Source organism: Myotis davidii, unplaced genomic scaffold, assembly GCF_000327345.1.
Source record: "Myotis davidii unplaced genomic scaffold, ASM32734v1 scaffold249, whole genome shotgun sequence".
NCBI lineage: Eukaryota > Metazoa > Chordata > Mammalia > Chiroptera > Vespertilionidae > Myotis > Myotis davidii.
The window spans coordinates 5,077,842-5,095,950 of record NW_006300367.1 but is presented as its reverse complement, the minus strand read 5'-3'; the positions used below and the strand labels follow the sequence as shown (position 1 = coordinate 5,095,950).

The window sequence follows — 18,109 nt, the reverse complement described above, 5'->3', positions numbered from 1 at the left end:
GGCTGCTGTCAAAAACGTGTGTTGAATTTTCAATGCTTTGCCTGCATCTTCTGAGAATAAGAGGATCCTTCTCCGAAGTGTGATGAGGGCATCAGTGTTTATAAAACCTGGGCTAAACAGCACGTCAAGATCTAGACTGCAGTTGAATTCTTCCAGCATGGATCTGTTTGCTTCTGCTAGTTCTATGGACACCAGCAATCCACAGCTACTTTAAAATGATTATCTATTTGGGTTTTCACACCACAAAGGCAGCTGTAAATTCTGAAGGGAGTCCTCTACCCTCGTATGAAGGTTAAGAATGGCAAAATTCCCTCTCATCTGCTCCAGTTTAACAGTTAACTTCTTGTTTATCACTGACGAGGTAGGTCTTGGGTGGGTTTCGGGCTGCTTCTTGTCCTCCATATCCTCATCAGTCATCACAGCAAATGCCCAGGCCTCCATATTCCCCAAGGTACGGCCAGCTTTGCCCCTTACCTCCTGCGGTTCCTGCTTTTGCTTTGGAGATGTGTGACTTCCCCTGCCTTTATTCCGATTAGTGATGTGTTCTCAACCGGCAGGATCAATCACACTAATAAATTCTGCAGACTGCAAGTTACTTATTTCTTTTAAACACTTAAATACAGCTACTTTGTATTATATAAAAGAGCCTTACAAGTACAAGGGTATGCTTTTCTTTCTCTCTGCTACCTCTAACTCATTACAGATGTAAATATTAGAGGCAGAAATAGAATACATTGGGGACCAGCTACAATTATAAGAAATATTAATCATGCTCTGTTAACCATGATGGTTCTGTTCTGATTAGAGAAAGCACATTCTACACTGAGAGTTGTATGCCCTGGGATATGGGAGCTAACATCAGAATATAGTTTGTCATCCTCCCAAGAATTGCCCTATCATTATGAAAAGATTTACAACCTCGTGACACCTAGTCCTGGAGGCACCTGCTCTTCACAAGCCCCTTCCCCTATTACCTGTAATCTGGCCCCTGCCCCCTTCCCCCGCCAGCCGCATGACTTGTAACCTGTGATGATTATCCTGTGCCCACTTTCCATGCCTGTAATTCCCACTTCCGCACATAACCTTGTCCTTCTACCCAATACAAGCAGCTGGCTGATGGGAGGGGAGAGCAGATTTCTGTGGGGGACCTGCTGCTCTCGCACACTGCCGGCAGGACTGGAATAGACGCTCAGATATGATTCAAGCCTGTCTCTGCTGAATTGGCTCGAGTAGTGACAGGCAGCCCGGACTCCTTGGTTGTCCGGTTACACAATTTTGAACTATGAACTCCTATTTGGCATACAGAGCAGGCAAAAGTAGTCTAAAGCTGTTCATATGGAAAATAATACAATTAATACAATTAATAAACTGTTTTGCATACTCACAACTGTAACCCTACTTTTGCCCCACCCTATTAAATCTGTGGAGATCCCAAGGAACCAGGTTGAGAGTGGCTTCCTCTGTAAAAGTTCAATGTTTGTTCTTGTCAGGCACCCTTGGGGGCTATCATCCCAGATCACTTTATTCATCAGCGTGGGGTTTCCCAGACAGCACAGGGAAGGAAGACTGAAACAACTTGCATGACAAGAGAGCTTGTAACAAGTCAGGGAAGGTATTCTCTTCCTCTGCCTAGGACAGTGATGGCGAACCTTTTGAGCTCGGCGTGTCAGCATTTTGAAAATCCCTAAATTAACTCTGGTGCCGTGTCACATATAGAAATTTTTTTATATCTGCAACCATAGTAAAACAAAGATTTATATTTTTGATACTTATTTTATATATTTAAATGCCATTTAACAAGGAAAAATCAACCAAAAAAATGAGTTTGCTTGTCCCCTCCGACACGCGTGTCATACGTTCGCCATCACTGCCCTAGGACAAGGTCAAGAGAGGATGAAGGGTCTTTCCCCCTCCACTTCCTCATGGACCCACAGCATCTCCACTTCCTCATGGACCCACACATCTCCACTTCCTCATGGACACACAGGACCTCTATTTCCTCATGCATCCACACACCTCCACTTCCTCATGGACCCACACACCTCCACTTTCTCTTGGATCCACAGCGCCTCCGCTTTCTCATGAACCCACAGCACGCACCTCTACTTTCTCATGGACCCACACACCTCCACTTTCTTAGGGACCCACAGCACGCACCTCTACTTCCTCATGGACCCACACATCTCCACTTTCTCATGGACCCACAGCACCTCCAATTCCTCATGGACCCACACACCTCCACTTCCTCATGGACCCACAGCATCTCCACTTCCTCATGGACCCACAGGACCTCCACTTCCTCATGGACCCACAGGAACTCCATTTCCTCATGGACCCACAGCATCTCCACTTCCTCATGGACCCACAGGACCTCCACTTCCTCATGGACCCACAGGAACTCCATTTCCTCATGGACCCACAGCATCTCCACTTCCTCATGGACCCACAGGACCTCCACTTCCTCATGGACCCACAGGAACTCCATTTCCTCATGGACCCACAGCATCTCCACTTCCTCATGGACCCACAGGACCTCCACTTCCTCATGGACCCACAGGAACTCCATTTCCTCATGGACCCACAGCATCTCCACTTCCTCATGGACCCACAGGACCTCCACTTCCTCATGGACCCACAGGAACTCCATTTCCTCATGGACCCACAGCATCTCCACTTCCTCATGGACCCACAGGACCTCCACTTCCTCATGGACCCACAGGAACTCCATTTCCTCATGGACCCACAGCATCTCCACTTCCTCATGGACCCACAGGACCTCCACTTCCTCATGGACCCACAGGAACTCCATTTCCTCATGGACCCACAGCATCTCCACTTCCTCATGGACCCACAGGACCTCCACTTCCTCATGGACCCACAGGAACTCCATTTCCTCATGGACCCACAGCATCTCCACTTCCTCATGGACCCACAGGACCTCCACTTCCTCATGGACCCACAGGAACTCCATTTCCTCATGGACCCACAGCATCTCCACTTCCTCATGGACCCACAGGACCTCCACTTCCTCATGGACCCACAGGAACTCCATTTCCTCATGGACCCACAGCATCTCCACTTCCTCATGGACCCACAGGACCTCCACTTCCTCATGGACCCACAGGAACTCCATTTCCTCATGGACCCACAGCATCTCCACTTCCTCATGGACCCACAGGACCTCCACTTCCTCATGGACCCACAGGAACTCCATTTCCTCATGGACCCACAGCATCTCCACTTCCTCATGGACCCACAGGACCTCCACTTCCTCATGGACCCACAGGAACTCCATTTCCTCATGGACCCACAGCATCTCCACTTCCTCATGGACCCACAGGACCTCCACTTCCTCATGGACCCACAGGAACTCCATTTCCTCATGGACCCACAGCATCTCCACTTCCTCATGGACCCACAGGACCTCCACTTCCTCATGGACCCACAGGAACTCCATTTCCTCATGGACCCACAGCATCTCCACTTCCTCATGGACCCACAGGACCTCCATTTCCTCAGGGACCCACACACCTCAACTTCCTCATGGACCCACACACCTCCACTTCCTCATGGACCCACAGCATCTCCCCTTCCTCATGGACCCACAGCATCTCCCCTTCCTCATGGACCCACAGCATCTCCCCTTCCTCATGGACCCACAGCATCTCCCCTTCCTCATGGACCCACAGCATCTCCCCTTCCTCATGGACCCACAGCATCTCCCCTTCCTCATGGACCCACAGCATCTCCCCTTCCTCATGGACCCACAGCATCTCCCCTTCCTCATGGACCCACAGCATCTCCCCTTCCTCATGGACCCACAGCATCTCCCCTTCCTCATGGACCCACAGCATCTCCCCTTCCTCATGGACCCACAGCATCTCCCCTTCCTCATGGACCCACAGCATCTCCCCTTCCTCATGGACCCACAGCATCTCCCCTTCCTCATGGACCCACAGCATCTCCCCTTCCTCATGGACCCACACACGTCCACTTCCTCATGGACCCACAGCACCTCCACTTTCTCAATGGTCTATAGCACCTCGGCCAAGCTGACTTCATGCCAACTCATGACACTCACCTGGTGAAGTCAAGGGCTCATTTCCTGCCTGCCCTAGGGACTCACATTAGTAACTGAGCCCTCAGGGTATCTTTAAAATCCTTCTTCAGGGCAGAGTTTAAAGGGCCTCTACTACACTGTACGCAGTTATTTATTTCTTTTATAGACATTGTTTTTTCATTTTATTAATTTGGTGCTATTACTGTGAAGTGCCTGTGTACGTTTTATAGTCTATATAAAACAGTCTGTGGTCTTTAGGAAAAACAAAGCCTACTCAATAAATGCATCAAATAGAAAAAATAGTCTTCAGTTCTGTATTGACTTGTTAATGACATATTCACATTCATTCATTCGTATTGTATTGTATTATGACAAACAGAAGTAGATATGAAAGAAAGTCACAGTAAGAGAAATAGAAATAAGAGATTAGACAACTGTACAACAAAAAATATTCTGCAGGGAGGGACAAGCACATCGAAAAATACATCTACCCAGAGAAAAGCAGACCCAGAGGAAAACAAAGAATTGTAAGAGGAGTGGAGTCTTTGTCTTTCATGGAGTAAAGAGAGAACGTCCGTGTCTCTGGCTTTCTAATAGCGCAGCTGAAGTGTTTTCCAATCACCCTGCCATTCTTCTACAGAAGCCCTCAAATCAGGAAACGGAACCTGCGCAACTGGTTTAATTTGCAGGCGTGGTTTTCCCATATCCCGTTTAGCTTAAGGTAATTTTAAATTTCCAGTTAGCTTCATACAGCAGGGTGTTTTGTTTTTTGTCCCCCATGTTTCAAGTCTGAGGCAATTCTCAATTTAAAGCAGTGGTTCTCAACCTTCTGGCCCTTTAAATACAGCTCCTCATATTGTGACCCAACCATAAAATTATTTTCGTTGCTACTTCATAACTATAATGTTGCTACTGCTATGAATCGTAATGTAAATATCTGATATGCAGGATGGTCTTAGGTGACCCCTGTGAAAGGGTTGTTGGACCACCAAAGGGGTCATGACCCACAGGTTGAGAACCGCTGGTTTAGAGGGTATAAAAATTAAAAGGTTCCTAGGTAAATCTCAACTGTCGTCATATTGGGACATTTTGCATACAGATCTATTTTACGACTCATTGCTCAGGGGCACAATTAAACCAACCTCTACTCACAGGTAGCATTTTTGACAGAATCACAATTTGGGAAATTGATCAGTTGTAAATTCTGCTACCTACAAATATGCTCCCAAAAAGAGTAACTTTCCTTACATATTTTAAAGATAAACACTCGTAACACTCTTTTACTTCTACATGCAGATACACATATTTTTGCATTGTGTAAAAAAAAGCCAAGCACTTACACTTCAGAATTCTTGGGTATAAGTACAATAATACCAAATGGTTTAGTTCTCAGTAAAACTAAGATCTAGGTTCCTCTCTCGGAAAAGCAGACAAGGCTCCATAGTTTCTATTGTGTAACCTTGAAGTCGCCAATAGTTATGCCGGCCTCTGACTATACTTAACAACATGTGATCATCTATTCTCTGAAACTATCCGTAAGTTATTAGTACCCACACAGGTCACTCAAACATGGTAACTCTTCACTTGAAATTACTTATTTCAGGGAAAAATATGAATAAACAAATTTTCTAAATATAGTAGCTAAAAAAAATTAGACAGTGTATTTATTTGCCATACAAGTTCAACATCTAGACATAAACTTTCTCCTGAGCAGTATAATAGACTACATAAATGCTTCCTTTTCAAATTCCCAAAATTACTGAACACAACACACTGAAGGCTATCCTGGAAATAAACTTTTGTCCAATAGTTGAGCTTTTGTTTCATCACAAAAAACATTTTTCTAATTAGTCATAAATGTTAGAAAGACTACTGGATGTGTATAATAAATAACCTCCAAAGAATATATATTTTTCTCAATTACTATAATAATGAAGTTGCCAAAATTTAAATGTACTGTCTGAATTTTAAATTTAGATCATCCAAGCACTGATTCAAAATCATCTTTGCCTCCTAATAATGATAATACCTACTTCTTCTTATCTCAGGAGCTAGATGATAAAAATTAAGAGATTTTTAAAAATAATTTTTTAAAAAGGCCCATAATGATTCCAAAATTTCAGACATGGAAACTTATGACAAGACACTTTGTAATATTTACTGCTGCCTTTTTCTCATAACTGTCTGTGGCTTTTCTAAGCATAACTGCCCAGTCATGTTGCTGCAACAAACAGAGGAATGACATTGAGCTACAGGCCTCCCAGGGCCCCCTCTGCCCCTCCCCTCCTCACCCAGGCTCAAGGCTCTGCTGTTGGCTCTGCAGCAGCCGCACAGCCCTGGGAAAGCCCTGGGACACGGAGACCAAGGCTCGGGGGCTCCACTCGAGGAGCCCTCTCTGTCTGATTCTGAACTCGGTACAATTCAGGGCCCACATGTTCTCCCTCCCCCACTGGAATGAGGGCCAGAAAGAAACTTCTTGTCAGTCAGCACAGCCATCAACAGGCAAATTTCTGAACTTGCTCTGACTAGTAAAAAGAAAACTGATTAAAAAGGTAAAAAAGCCCTAACCGGTTTGGCTCAGTGGATAGAGCGTCAGCCTGTGGACTGAAGGGTCCCAGGTTCAATTCCAGTCAAGGGAATGCACTTTCGTGGCGGGCACATCCCCAGTAGGGAGTGTGAAGGAGGCAGCTAAATCAATGTTTCTAACTCTCCCTCTCTCCCTTCCTCTCTGTAAAAAAATCAATAAAATATATTTTTTTTAAAAAGGAAAAAAAATCCCAGTACTGGCTAAAATAACAGACTTATTTCAACTGTGTTATACAGGCATATCAATCAAGGTATTCTGGGAAAAAAATATAATTCCCCTCACAGTGTCTTTCACTTTCCATTTCATTGGCATTACTGTATTCCACCCTCCACACTGTCCTTCCACCTCGGCTGAGAAACTATTAAAGATGATTTCTATGGGAAAGGAAAATAAGTAATTACTCCTAACAGCTAAAAACGGAAAATTACACCCAGCGTCAGGCTCCTGTCACAAACGAGGCTCTCGTTATGGCATAGGTGTTTTTCCATTTTTCATTTCACAAATTTCTCCAGCCCCACAAATCACCAGTGGGGGGGCTTGTTGAAAGTTCATATTCACCTGCTGCTTCGAACTTGATCAGAATGTTCAGGGGAAGGACAGGACCTCTATTCTTTTAGGTAATGTTTATGAGAGGTTTGAAGAACATTGATCTTGGGACTGTGTTTATCTTAGGAAGTAGTATACGGATTAAAAGTACTGTGAGCTGCCTGGCCCACGTGGCTCAGTGGTTGAGCATCATCCTATGAGCCAGGAGGTAACAAGGGTTCGATTCCCGGCCGGGGCACATGCCTGAGTTGTGGGCTCAATCCCAAATGGGCATAGAGGAGGCAGCAAACCAGTGATTCTCTCTCATCATTGATGTTTCTATCTCTCCCTCCCTTCATAAACAAAGTACCGTGAACTACACATATCAACATAAAATCCAGTTTACTCTGCAGGTTAGCCTTTTAGAGTCCTAAATAATATATAAAAGTAAATAAGCACCCCTAATTGTTAAACCATTATCCTGAGGGTTGGTGTGTCTAAGCCACTATCTTAAGCAGATGAGGTAATTCTAAATTCCAACTGTGTGAAACATTATCATGCTTTCTCTCTAGAGACTTTGTAAAAGGATGATCTTGTCTAGCATGTGCTAGTCAAAGACCACACACACTCGACGGCCATGTCTAACATCCAAAGGCCAATGCGAAATCGGGGAGGCCTTCTAGAGAACAGCACAGAACCAAACAAGTGGATCTGGACACGGGCACTCTTGCCACCGTGCTCTGTCCTTGTGTGGAGCAGAGGACACAGCACGCAGAGGCACTTACTACATGCCTGGGGAGTGAATGAACGAAAACATATGAATGACTGGGATACGCTCAGTGATACAAATAAAAATGCATGGCGTCACATCACTGGGGGATAGAAATGCATTTTTAACAATTTCTATAAATTACCTGGTAGAAAACCTTTACCCGTCTTTAACCTGAATAATTGACACAAATTTATTTTCAAAACAGGAAAGCAAATCCTGAAGGCCCACAAAAGCATGAAAGTAAAGAGAAGGACACAAAAGGAAACAAAGGGTGAGGAGATGCTTCAGGATCACAAGCTCTGAGACGGCAGCTGGGGACAGCAGCACACTACGTCACGCAACTCCTCCCCAGTGCGCGCTCAGAGCTGAAACCACGAACAGCATACTCAAGTGCTCATTCACGAGAACCACCGGACAAGAAGGGAGAACTCAGGGAGAGGAGAGGCAGAAACCCGTGGAGACAATGAGGAGGGCAGGGAGCAGCGTGCAGTTGCATGCAGGGACCTCAGTGAGACGGGGCAGGAGGAGACATTCGTGAGCTCAGGGCCGTGGAAGGGAGACACACCTCCGTCACAGAAACAAACCGCTTACCCTCCGCTTTAGTGGCAGTACCATCTTTAAGCAAATTAAAAAACAAGGGGAGGGGTAACAGGGAACAGTTAGTAACATTTAAAAACTTAAAAAGCAGCATGTTATTAGCTACTAAAAAAGCAAAAGTACAATTTAAAATAAAACTAAAAAGGAAACAAGTTCAACAGCGAAGCAGAGTCGGAAGCAAGTGAAGTGGCTTATCCTGAAATCCGTTAGTCAGGATCATGTGCTTTTGCCTTTGGAAACACAAGAAAGGGCACCCAGGGCAGGTCTCAGTGGAGAGTGGCTGCTGTTTTTCCTTCAGCCAAACCTTCCGTTCTTAAGAGTTCCTTTTTCAAGGAACAAGGTACCCGCAGAAGAGGTTGGGGGAGGACATGGGGCTAAAAACTAAACTGCTAAAGAGTCAACTAAGGGCAGAGGCGAGGAAGCTCAGAGAAGCTAGCTCTAGCAATGCCTACCCAGCTACTCGCAGCAGCCAGGCTGCACATGGTACCTGAATCGAGGCCTACGGACTCCACATCGTCCCTCAGGCGTCTGGACTCTAGAAGTTCGGAAAAGCACCGTCAGCTGCAATGCTACACTCTGCACAGGTGTAACTGTCAGCCTAAGAGTGACGGCAACAACTCCTCAGAAGGGTAGGTTGCCTTTCAGGGTGGCTGTGTTTGTCGTTTTGAACATAAGTTAGAGAGCATCAGGAAAACGGGAGAGAATGAGAAGACTCCAGTCTTAGCGCTGGAAGAGGGAACACTGGGCTGAAAGTTATCAGTGCTTCCAAAGGTCAGTCCTGCATCATCAGCCAAAAGGCCAGGGAGCTTCTCCTGGCAGCGAGGGAAGTCTATGTTACAATAGAGTCCATGTTACAACATCCAGTGTGAACAGAAAACAGAGGCTCCTGAGGACTCTAAATGGTTTTTACTCAGGTTTTCTAGCAATGAAACAAATGTACTTGAAACACTGGTAAGCACTTCAAACACTGAATTGAACTGAACATAACGCCTTCACTTCACCGCAGGAGAGGGAGAGGGAGTTCTGCCTTCCCTCTCGCTGTGCCTGCATGTCAGCATACTGTCACAGAGCCTCCTGAGTAGGCCACACGGCAGGACAGAGGCGCTCCGATGGGTTTCTTCCCGGTCTAAACGTATATCCACCCAGGTATCTATCCGCCCAGGTATAGGCATTTCCGTAGAGAGCAAAAGGCTGGTTTAGCAAACATTCCAAGCGCATCTACCTTTCAAACTAATCATGTTCCTATCATAACTGCAGTTTCTTTCTCTTCTGTATGACTCCGTCACATACTGAGCTGGGCGGCTATGACTGCAGCTAATTGAAGGGCCCAGGAAGACGCGGGCCCCATGGCTGCTCCAGGTTCCCGATGAGTGGCAGGCCCGGGGTCTCCGCTTGGTGCTCTCTCACTGTGCTCCCATGTACACAACACTTTTAGGACATTAACTTTAGGACTGATTTTGGAATATGTAAACCACGTAATTCAGTCTCCAGGTTTCAAAAAGTTTAAATTGTATTAATTTCCAAAGAATCCAAAATCAAACTGATCAGCTAAGCCCCCAGATTTTGGCTCTGGATGACTTCACTCGCACAAAAATAAAATTAAAGAAGCCCTCAGCCTATGGAGAGCAGGTGCTGTGTCCGCTGAGACACTGCCCCTCCGTCACTCACTCACTCTCTGGAGAATTATTATTTTTTTACTCTTTCGGGCTGTCATTAGAGTAAGTGCATGCTCCTCCCACAGTGACACAGGAGACAACGCTCTTCTGCACAGCATGGTGACACTGGCTAACAAGTCCACCCCACTCCTCAAAGGCCCCCTCCCGCCGTCACCCCTCTCCCCACCCCCACCCCCAGCCTTTCCCACTCCCAGTCCAACTACATTTTCAAATTAGAAAATATCTAAGTACAGTGACTATCTTTGGTGAATTCCTCACTAGACCCTGCCTGCTCTGCTCCCACCAAAGTCAGGAAGGGAGGAAACCCAGCTTTGGCGATACGGAAGGGAGCCGCGTGGGTGCCACTCCGAGGAAGGGGAGCTGAAGGCAGGCCGTGCTCAGTGCCACACACCACGTGAGCACCAGCTACCTGCTCATCACTAACAAGCAGGATGCGCCAGAGAAAGGGGACGCCTGACGGAAGGGAGCTGCTAACCTGCAATGGGCCAGTCACTCATCTCACACAGCAGCCCTGCGACAGTGGCAAGCTCCTCAGGGACTGCTCTTGGAATGAGCTAAGTGAGCCAGAGCAGAGGCAAGTGTCACCTCAAGGAGCAGACGGGGAGGTGGCGGAGATCCGGTTACCTAAGGATGCGTACGAGCCCGGAGGCAAGGCCGCCGCGGAGCTGAAGGGCGCGGAGCTGGAAGCCGAGGCTTTGGACTTGGCACTGGCCGCTGCATTCACATCGATGTCACTCCGGGATCGCTGAAGGGACCCAGTCGTTGACCCAGATTTGGTGCTGACAGTAGAAGCTGTGGTGGTAACGAAAGAAACATTAGCAAGAACCACACTAGACTTGTACACAGATATTGTTAAACTAATTTTGCTTTTCTTTACAGCAAATATCGTTTTAACAAAGGCTGGACACAGCACTGACCAACACTTTCTCCTGGTCCCTGAAGACAGTTCAGTGCATGATGAGGAAAGAGAAGGGACTGCAACTACATGCACTATTGCATCTGTCTTCTTGCAATCGCAGACTACAATAAAGCCCACAGAGATGGACCACATTTCTGCTTAGTACGAGAAGTGAAACAAAAAGTTGTTCACATCTGGCCAGTTTCTTCACAATGTGGCAAAAGTGTGCTCTTACCTAGTGGCCCGCCCCCTTGGAGAACCCCTGCCCGCTCCCGCCCGCCCAAGGCCGCGGGGCTGCCGCTGCCCTAAGCACCCGTGGTCTTTGCTCCTGACCCGGTGGCCAGAGTGGAGGAGCCGCACTGCGTGTGGCAGGATCCACATGCTGGGGGGACATGTGTGAGGAAAGGTCAGAGCTTAATTTCTGCCTGAAGAAGCTGTCCTCACAGCTCACGGCCCTGGAGAAGGGGAGCTCTGCTGGGGAGCGCACACTGCAGACCAGCCGAGGCCGAGGCTGGGGCTGGGGTTGAAGCTGAGGCTGGGGCCGGGGCAAGGGCTGGTGCAGGGGATAGGGGCTGGGACTGGGGCCAAGGCAGGGGCTGGGCCAGGGCAGGGGCCGAAGCTGGGGCTGTTTTTTTTTTTCCATGCGGCCCTGACCAAGGTGAGTCACAGCCTCCGCAATGCCCAGCCCATCTGCTTACCTCTAGAGGCGCTACTTCCAGTGGAACTTCTTTTGGCAGAGAGCGGCCGACTGGAAATAAAGTAGACACCTGCTTATTTTCATTAATACAAGTACAATCAATAACTGGAAATTATGATAATGAAGAATGATTTCGGAGTCTGCAGAATTTCTCAGGCAAGTTGGCCCACAATCTTATAAACGCCCCGTTTGAGAAAGCTTTACCATTCCAATGTGGACTATCTTGCAAACACACAGAGAGCAGTCCCACCTAGAGACAGATGCTGAAACACAGAGTAAAGGTGACATGACATTCAGCCTCAGGTTCAGAACGCCCTCCCTTTACAAGCCTGTCCTGCGGTTATAACTGCTGAGCTCTCAGAAGACACTAAACTCTACTACTGAACCATCACATAAATGTAACTAAAATCGACGTATGGCAAAGGCCAAGGCCACTATTTCTTACCCTTCCCATGGCGTCTTACCTCGTACCAGAGCCACCTGAAGGGGGACTTATAACAGGCCTGTATATGTAAAAACACAGCTAGAATGTGTGTTTTCATGCAGCAGACTTTAAACATAAAATCTCACACGAATGAACCTTACTTCAGACTCTCTTGAGAGCTAGAAGACGAGCGATCGGATTGCGGCAAAGACACGATGCTGTCCGAGTTCTTCAAGTGGGACTGCAGGGCCTTCTGGTAGGAGGACTCCAGCGTGTGGTACAAGTGCTCCGCTTCTCTGCTGAAGTGACTGTGGAACCCCCAGTAGCACCTCGGGAAAACACAGCTCCCCGTTACCGTGGGGGCGCAGGAGCTTCGCTGAGCTCTGCATCGTGCCCGACGGGACACGTCCCAGGACCAGCAGCCTGGTTCCCTGCCCCCGGAGCCTGGGTACGGAAGACTCCCTGAACAAAGGAGGCGGACCGCACAACGTGCTGGCGTGTTGACACTGGGCAGGAACTTCTCTGAATCTCAGTCTCATTACAAAATGGAAATTAAAGAGGCTCACTTGCAAGAACACTGGGGAGCCTTAAGGGAGAGGGAGCTGAAACATGGAGAACTATACCTAGAACCTGAGGGAGTCACAAATGGCAGTTTTTGTTGTTTTGTTAATCCTCACTGGAGGATTTTTTTTTCCATTGATTTTTGGAGAGTGGAAGGGAGAGAGAGAGAGAGAGAGAGAGGTAGAGAGATAGAGATAGAGATAAAGAGATAAGAGATAAGAGGTAAGAGATAGAGAGAAAGAAAGAGAAATAAACATGGAAGTGAGACATATTTTTGACGGGTTGCCTCGTGCAAGCACCCAGAATGGCAGGAGGGATCGAACCTGTGACCCAGGTACATGCCCTTGACCAGGAATTGAACCTGAAAACCTTTGATGCACAGGCTGGCGCTCTAACCATTTAGAGACACTGCCAGGACTAATGGTAGTTTTTATCAATGTAATTTGACACTCATTGATTTGGAGTATTTAAAAATTGCCCTAATGTGTACCAAAAAAAGGAAAGATGTTCAGAACTACTTAAAATGATAACTAAAGAACTACAATGAATTGGGGAAGGGGAATAATACAAGGATAAAAAGAGCTTAAGTAGGTCATTAACAAATACCTTCTAATAGTTTTTACCAGCTATTAATTATGTCAGTTACTTTGGTAGGAACCACCCACCAAGATGAGCTTGTGGTGAGCACTTCACTGTCATAGTGAGGTCCTCCAAAAACTCAGAAACCAGAGAAATAGAATTTATCTGAGAGAACAAAGAGCAGGAAGTAATTGATCAGGACGTATTAATGCAGCTAAGTAAAATAACCATACTCCATGCTTATAAGAATAGGGTTGTTGCTATTTTTTAATGTATTTTTATTGATTTCAGAGAGGAAGGTTGAGGGAGAGAGCAACATCAATGATGAGAGAGCATCATTGATTGGCTGCCTGCTGCACGCCTCCCACTGGGGATCGAGCCCACAACCTGGGCATGTGCCCTTGCCTGGAATCGAACCCGGGACCCTTCAGTCTGCAGGCCAATCCTCTATCTACTGAGCCAAACCAGTTAGGGCAAGAATAGGTTTTAACCTGTGTCAAGGAGAAAAGCTGATCAACCACAAAAGCACAGAAAAAACTGCCACAGGCAAGGCTGGCAGTGCTCATCTATGCGCTCCTGTGCCTGAGAAAGACTTAGCATGAAACTTCTGGTGTTCACAGTCACAGTGCAAAACTACTCCTGGGGAGTACTGGACGTCCGGGGCCATAGCCTTGTGAACGGAGAGGAACTGCCTCAAACTTGCAGCAGCAAGTCATCACCGGGACAATCCTGAGCCTCCGCTACCCCTCCCCTAACTGTGACGCACACCCCCAAACACTACCTGACGCTCCTGTGACTGACCGCGGGAGAGAAGTCATTGTGGACTCTGGCCTGGCGTCAGCAGGGCTCACTGAAGGAGCCAGAGAATACCCGAGCGCAGGAAAAGGTGGTGTACAAATACACACTTACTTTCTGGCTTCTATCCTGGCTTCAGAGTCGGCGTCATGTATTCCCTTCTTTATCGTTTCGGCTAATACTGATATGTGCCTGGACATTTAGAAAAGAAAGCAGCAACCATTAATAACGTATGTGCTGTGCAGATGAAAACAAGTGTGAGACGTAACTTCAAATTGGCCACATGGGACGTAGAGCCTTTGTGCCGAGTCCAGTCACAATACAGCTTCCGCATCGGAGTGTCCTGGGGGCCGGGGTCTGCCCCAGTGCCCACCCCCACCCAAGCACCCTGATAACTGTACACTCTGGTGTGCTTTTTTTTTTAAGTTAAAGCTGATTTTTTTCAGGCCATACTTATTTAGCTCAATCTTTTATGAACCAAAACAAAATAATCCCATTTTTCCATAGTCAGACCTAGTTTCTATGGAAATTTGTAACAAGATAATTAAAATCTTATTACTAAAGAGGCTATCTGCATCACATTTCTGTATTTAAAGAGAATGTTTTTTCAAGTTCCACTATGTATCATGAACAATTTTAAAATTATGTAACCATTTTATAGATAGGTATTCTCTTTAGTTATGTTCTACTCTAGGTGAGAAGAAATCATTAAACTGTCTCATTGACATTTAACAAAGTTTTAAAAAAAGGGAAAAGCTGGAATGAATAGTTTCACAGAACAAAGAGCAGTTACCAATTTTACCAGCCCATTCACAGTCTTTCCCTCACTCCTTCATTCATTCAGTATTTAGTGACAAACACAGAGTTGGAAGGTGAATGAATACATGAGGCTACATCTGAGGTCTTCATGCTTTTCTATTCTCTTCACTTGTCCCCACATTAAATCCTCATTCCACTTTCCTCTAAATTCCAAAGCTGCCACCAAATAAAGAGGATATACTAGTACTACTATGAGATTAAAAACCAAGAAAGTATTGAAAAAGAATGTGAGACTATCTTCTAGATGCAAAGTATGTCCAGGTGAAATGTGCCCCAGGGACCACTGCAGCATAAATGGGCCTCCCAGGAGCACTCAACTTATTAAAATCCCACTCTAATAAGTTTAATATGCTATGAAGGCCTTCACAAATTATACGATATGTCATTAAAAATGGGTGACACAAAAATCAGCATTTATTTCTCCAAATTTAACTCAGAAATAACAAAAAATGACTCAAAATTCTGAGGCAGGCTTCTATTCTTCAGGAATTGTCATAATCCCAGTTTTCATTATGATGATGTGAAACTTACCAAACACCAATCTGAATAAAGAGACTTTCTGATCTACCCAGGCTGCTCGGAACACCTGAGCCACAGGAGGCCAGCTGCAGGACCAGTCAGCGAAGGGGCAGCCGGGCTGTGTGGCTGCCACACTGCACATCTGCCCACACCTCTAGACACACTAATCCTCCAGTCAGTGAAGTTCACTCCAGGCTATTATGTGCCTCAGAGCAGTAGAAATAACAGATGCAGTCATGAGAACAAATGCTTAGATTCCTTCATTGCTGATAGAAAGTGGACCACTCATTGAGTCATTAAATCTCAAGATTCAATTCAGAGGAAAAAAAACAGCAAATTGGATGCTCACCGTTCCAGTGAATGTGTTTGCCATTCTTGTAAAAGTAAATCTAAAAATTCAAAACAGCGTCTGAAAATTGTAAAGAAAAAATATGTAACTTAGTGATTTGTATGTTAGTAAAAATAAAAGCTTTTTTCTTAAATGACCCAACACTACTTTTTTTTTATATTTTATTGATTTTTTACAGAGAGGAAGGGAGAGAGATAGAGAGCTAGAAACATCGATGAGAGAGAAACATCGATCAGCTGCCTCCTGCACATCTCCTACTGGGGATGTGCCCGAAACCCAGGTACATGCCCTTGACCGGAATCGAATCTGGGACCCTTCAGTCCGCAGGCCAATGCTCCATCCACTGAGCCAAACCGGTTTCGGCCCAACACTACTTTTTATAATTGATAAGTGACTTCTAATTTTTATGATTTAAAAAATGGAACATAAAGATGGAATCAGAATTAACAAAGTCAAAGAAAATTTAAAAAATGAAGCATCTATGGTGGTCAAGAGAAAAATCAGAGCTAGCAACAGGGACAGGATGCAAACATTCCCCCCAGGAACATCACCCACAGGGTCATAGTTCTCAAGTGTTTATTCTACCTCAAACAACACATTAATACAGACGCAAACATGCACAAAGGAGCAACATATATTACAGAATCAGGCAATTGGTCTTTGCATTAATTTCACAGAATGCCTTGCACACAAAAAAAGTAAAAAACGCCCATAAGATGTGCCCATAAGATGGATATGGGGCCACCTCATGCTTAAAAGGATCCCCTATCCATGGAGCCCTGGCAGGACCAACATGACACCCCAGGAAAGGCGGGAACAGCAGGCAGCTGACGTGACTGGGTGGAAGCCTGGAGGGGAGGGCTCTTTCACTGGCTAGAATCAAGACACCGCCCTGCAGTGTCTTTGAAAAACAAAAAGTGTTTGACAAATTTTCCTGTTAAGAAGGTTCTAGGCAGTGCTTAAAATCCCTTTTTTCTAGCTACTCAGCCATTTTCCTCTCCTCAATCTTTCAATAGCCTTTCTCCTTCAGCCTTTTCACGTCGGTGATATTTCTCAGTCTGATCTGTGCACTGGAACATTCCTGTCTCCTCTCCTTTGGATGACATCACCACTTTGGGTGAAGGCCAGGGTAGCCATCTTTGTGGGAAGAAATCTTAATGGTTTTAGGAACCCATTCGAGGAAACAGGTCAGAAGGTGAACTTTCTCGAATGACCCGACTTTCCTTCCCATGATCTTCCTAATTCAAAACCTCATAATCCATACAATTAACCACTCAGTAAATCTCTAACAAGCCCTTGCCCTCTGCTAGATGCTAGAGATAGGATGGTAACTACGACACAATCCAGGGAGCTCGACACACAAGAAAGGGTTACCATGTGCCTAGAGCACCAGGGGCTCTAAAGCACACAGGAGAGATATTCACCCCAATCCTAGGGGTGGTAACATGGGGAGTTTGGGGGTTTGCAAGCAAACTTTCTCCAAGGAAACACACTGGAGTTATCTCTTAGTGCAAACAGCCATCTTTAGTACTAATTCTTGTCTTAAGTATTAATTAAAAATACACCTGTAATTAGGTTTTGTTTTCAACTTTTTAGACTTACGCAAACACGGAAGTCTATCTATGTTGGCATTATTTACCCACATCACCAATTAACACATCAGGTTAGAACTTGTCCCTTCTCCACCTGCTCATCATTCAAAAAGGCAGCTCACGTTTCCACTTCCTGCGAAGCTCCTGGAGCATGCTATCTGCTGGTTTTGATCACGCTCTCTGAGTGCTGTAACTCACTCTTACGCTGCTTTGTGTACTGGTTTTAATATCTCTAATGATAAACTTCTGAAGGCAGGGAAGTGGTGCAATGCATTTCTTAGCAATTCTAGAGAGCGAAGGTAGGTACAGGTTACACTGCCCCCTCTGGCCCTCTATGCCTTTCTACAGGCAGAGCGACAGCCAGGTGGTCCCATTCCTTCCAGCACTAAGACATGTGATTCTGACGGTACTTGCTCTGACTGAATACAGAACAGCAATCTGGGAGTGGCTCAGAAATTGATTGGGGGGGGGGGGGCATTCCTACTGTCAAAGGCTTGTAGTTTGCTACTCACATTTTGCAGCAGAGACCAGAACTGCTAACTGCTCCGGAATGAGTGGTGCTAACCCAACATGCATACACTGGGGCCCTAATCCCCAAACATGGTATTTGGAGATGGAGCCTTCCGGAGGTAATGCAGTGAGTGAGGCTCTCGGGATGG

The 18,109-nt window shown here is 46.0% G+C and overlaps 1 protein-coding gene across 15 annotated transcripts in view; it reads right to left on the bottom strand.

Moving 5' to 3' along the window:
* Positions 1 to 18,109, bottom strand: part of LOC102768505 (CLIP-associating protein 1) — a 138,951-nt gene that overhangs the window by 105,789 nt on the left and 15,053 nt on the right. For 7 of the 15 annotated variants that reach the window (XM_015572489.1, XM_015572491.1, XM_015572490.1 and 4 more), the window contains exons 8-14: positions 15,859 to 15,918; positions 14,286 to 14,363; positions 12,398 to 12,565; positions 11,814 to 11,863; positions 10,842 to 11,009; positions 9,029 to 9,076; positions 8,536 to 8,559 (exon numbers count right to left, since the gene is read on the bottom strand). In XM_015572489.1, coding sequence (XP_015427975.1) covers positions 8,536 to 8,559; positions 9,029 to 9,076; positions 10,842 to 11,009; positions 11,814 to 11,863; positions 12,398 to 12,565; positions 14,286 to 14,363; positions 15,859 to 15,918 — 596 coding nt within the window. The remainder of the gene's footprint in view (positions 1 to 8,535; positions 8,560 to 9,028; positions 9,077 to 10,841; positions 11,010 to 11,813; positions 11,864 to 12,397; positions 12,566 to 14,285; positions 14,364 to 15,858; positions 15,919 to 18,109) is intronic. The other 8 variants (XM_015572494.1, XM_015572497.1, XM_015572501.1 and 5 more) reach the window with 3 other exon arrangements.